The sequence below is a fragment of the Entamoeba dispar genome, genomic scaffold (genome assembly GCF_000209125.1).
Source record: "Entamoeba dispar SAW760 scf_1105229459701 genomic scaffold, whole genome shotgun sequence".
In the NCBI taxonomy this organism is placed as follows: Eukaryota; Evosea; order Mastigamoebida; family Endamoebidae; genus Entamoeba; species Entamoeba dispar.
Window position 1 is genome coordinate 276,990 of NW_001853824.1, and position 2,713 is coordinate 279,702.

General features: G+C 22.0%; 2 protein-coding genes across 2 annotated transcripts, besides 5 other annotated features; both read right to left on the reverse strand.

The window, feature by feature from the left end:
• Positions 1 to 3: 3 nt before the first annotated feature.
• Positions 4 to 52: a sequence feature (AT_rich).
• A 71-nt stretch (positions 53 to 123) lies between these two features.
• Positions 124 to 144: a sequence feature (AT_rich).
• Positions 141 to 1,394, reverse strand: EDI_093470 (uncharacterized protein; the record flags this gene model as incomplete). Its single annotated transcript, XM_001736251.1, has 1 exon — positions 141 to 1,394. The coding sequence occupies one exon, from the start codon at positions 1,392 to 1,394 to the stop codon at positions 141 to 143; it is 1,254 nt and encodes a 417-aa protein (XP_001736303.1).
• Positions 343 to 504: a microsatellite.
• Positions 636 to 766: a microsatellite.
• A 102-nt stretch (positions 1,395 to 1,496) lies between the features above and the next one.
• Positions 1,497 to 1,582: a sequence feature (AT_rich).
• On the reverse strand, positions 1,578 to 2,564 carry EDI_093480 (calcium-dependent protein kinase, putative; the record flags this gene model as incomplete). Its single annotated transcript, XM_001736252.1, has 1 exon — positions 1,578 to 2,564. A coding segment is annotated over one exon (987 nt), but the record flags the coding sequence as incomplete, so codon positions are not given.
• Between the last annotated feature and the right edge of the window lie 149 nt (positions 2,565 to 2,713).

The following is a 2,713-nucleotide window of genomic DNA, read 5'->3' on the forward strand; positions in this document are numbered from 1 at the left end:
TTCTTTTAAAATTTTAAAGAGAAATTAATAACAATAATAAAAAGAAATAAATGAATACATACATAGTTTCTATCTTCTTTCTTTTTATATTTTCTTTGTATTAAAAAGAATATTGATAAAGACAAAATTATTTTATAATTTTAAGATTTTCCAGTAATAGTATATCTAGATTTTGGAATTATAACTTTTTGGTTTGATAAGTTAGTTTCAGATGCTCTTCCTTTTATTTGTTTATGTTCTCCTTTTAATTCATTTTGTTCACATAGTTGTTCAAATAATTTCATTTTTTCTTTTACAGAAATAAAGTTTTGATTTAATTGTTCTGTTTTAGAATCTGTATGATTAGTTTCATCTTTAATTTGTTTTCTTAATTTAATTATTTCATATTCTAATGCTTTTTTTTCATTTTGAGTTTTTTTCAATAACTTTTTAATTTCATTAATATCATTATTTTCTTCTTTATATTCTAAAATTTTTTTATTTGTTTCTTCTTCTTTTTTCATTAGAGCAATTTTTGTTTTTTCAAGTTCTCTTTTAATTATATCCACACCGTCAAGTTTTTCTTTCATCTCAATAACTTCTTGTTCTTTTTCATCAATTTCTTTTTCTGACTTTCTCAACATCATATCTAATTCTTCATTTTCTTTATCATATTTTTCAATTTCTATTTCAAGTAATTTTATTTTATGTTTTAATGATGTGACTTCTGTTTTATCAGTTTCTTCTCTTTTTATTTCATTTAATTTAATTTTTAATTTTTTTATTTCTTCATCTTTTTCAATAATAATATTTTCTTGTGATTTATCTTTTGAATCCGTTATTCTTTTAATTTCTTTTATCGTTATAGTTAAATTATCAATTTGTTGCTGAAGTTCTTTTGTTTTGTTTGTTGAACTTTCAATAATATCTTGTAATTCTTCAATTCGCTTATTATTTAATTGAATAGTATTTTGTAATTCTTTAACTGTATTTTTTAATACCTCTTTTTCTTCATCATATTCTAATTGCTCTTCTTTAATTTTAAAAACCCTTTTTAATATAACAATTTGTGTTTGTGTTAGTCCAATTTTTGTTGCATTTTGAAGTAAAAATTGACCTGAATTTTCATTTGATTCTTTTAAAACTTTCATCAACATTTCAAATTCATTAAAAAATAATCTTCCTGCCCACCAAGTAATTTTGTCAATTAATAAATCATTTAATGTTTGAAAGAGTGCTTTTGTTTTTGTTATATAATCATCTGATAATCTATATTTATCTTTTATCATTTCAATTACTTCTGGTTCTGCATTTTTTTGGTAGCAATAAAATTCTCCTGCATATTTTGATGTTACACCAATTGAATGAAGAACAACACCTGTTAAAATGTTATTATTTCCTGATTCTTTTTTCATTTAATTAATTATTAGTTCATTTGAATTGTTCTTTTAATTAATGATGAGTATAACCCAAAAAAGGAATATAAAAATAAAATGAAAATGAAGAAAAAAAGGGGGTTAATAAAAAGTTTTTAATTATTTGTTTTTTATTTTTTAAAATTATATTTTTTGATATTTAATATTTTTAGAAGAAAAAAATTATTGAATTATGATACTGAAGAATGGATGCTGTAAATATTGTTTCCATGTTAATCTTGAATCTTGAATTACAAATAACTTTCTTAATAAATCTATTAATACTATAAATTGTGGTTGATTTCCACAAACAAATTCATTTGAATGTTCAATAATTTCATTGAGTTTTAATTGATAAAAAGAATAATAATTTTCAATAGGAATATTAGAAGTTTTTTGAATATTTAATACCGTTCCAGTAATCATTTCATATAATATGACACCAATACTAAACAAATCACATTTTTCGTTATAAATTGTTCCATGTGAAATTTCTGGTTGGTTAGTATAACTTGAACCAACAAATATTGTATCAAAATTATTATCTCCAATTAATCTACTAGAACCAAAGTCACATAATTTTAATGTCAGTCCATTTGCTTTTGATGAATCTTGGAAAACAAGAATATTTTGTGTTTTAATATCTCGATGAATTATTTGACGTGTAAATATTAAATATTTCATTGCATTGTTAATATCAAACATAAATTGTTGAATATATTGTAATGAAATTCCTTTAGGATTCATTGAAATAAAATTAAATAAAGAACCATATGCTGAACATTCCATAACTATATAATAAAATGTATCTGAATCTATTGCATCTTGTGAAAAAAAATTAAATTTTACTGATGTAGGAGATTTAAAAAATTTATATAACTTAACTACATTTTCATGACTACAAATATTCATTGTACGAACTTCTTTTATTGCACTTTCATAATTACTCATTTCTTTTATTGCAAAAAAATTACCTTTACATGACGCTGAAAATACACACCCAAAAGATCCTTTACCAAGAATTTTACATGACTCACGATCAAAAATATCAAAAATATTATTAATATACTCTGGCTCAATATGTTTATATTTCCAACATTCATTGAAATATGGGTCTTTCTTCATTGCTTCTTTAATCTTTGAAAAAGAAATTAATCTTCTTTTAAACAGCTTTTCAAGGAACTTCAGTGGTGGTTGAATTAAACAACCATTTACCTGTGAACTAAATGTATTTCTACTAACAATGAATTGAGAACCTTGTATTACTGGATTTTGTTGGAAGAGAAGTTTATTTAATAAAACACCAAAAGAATTTATCT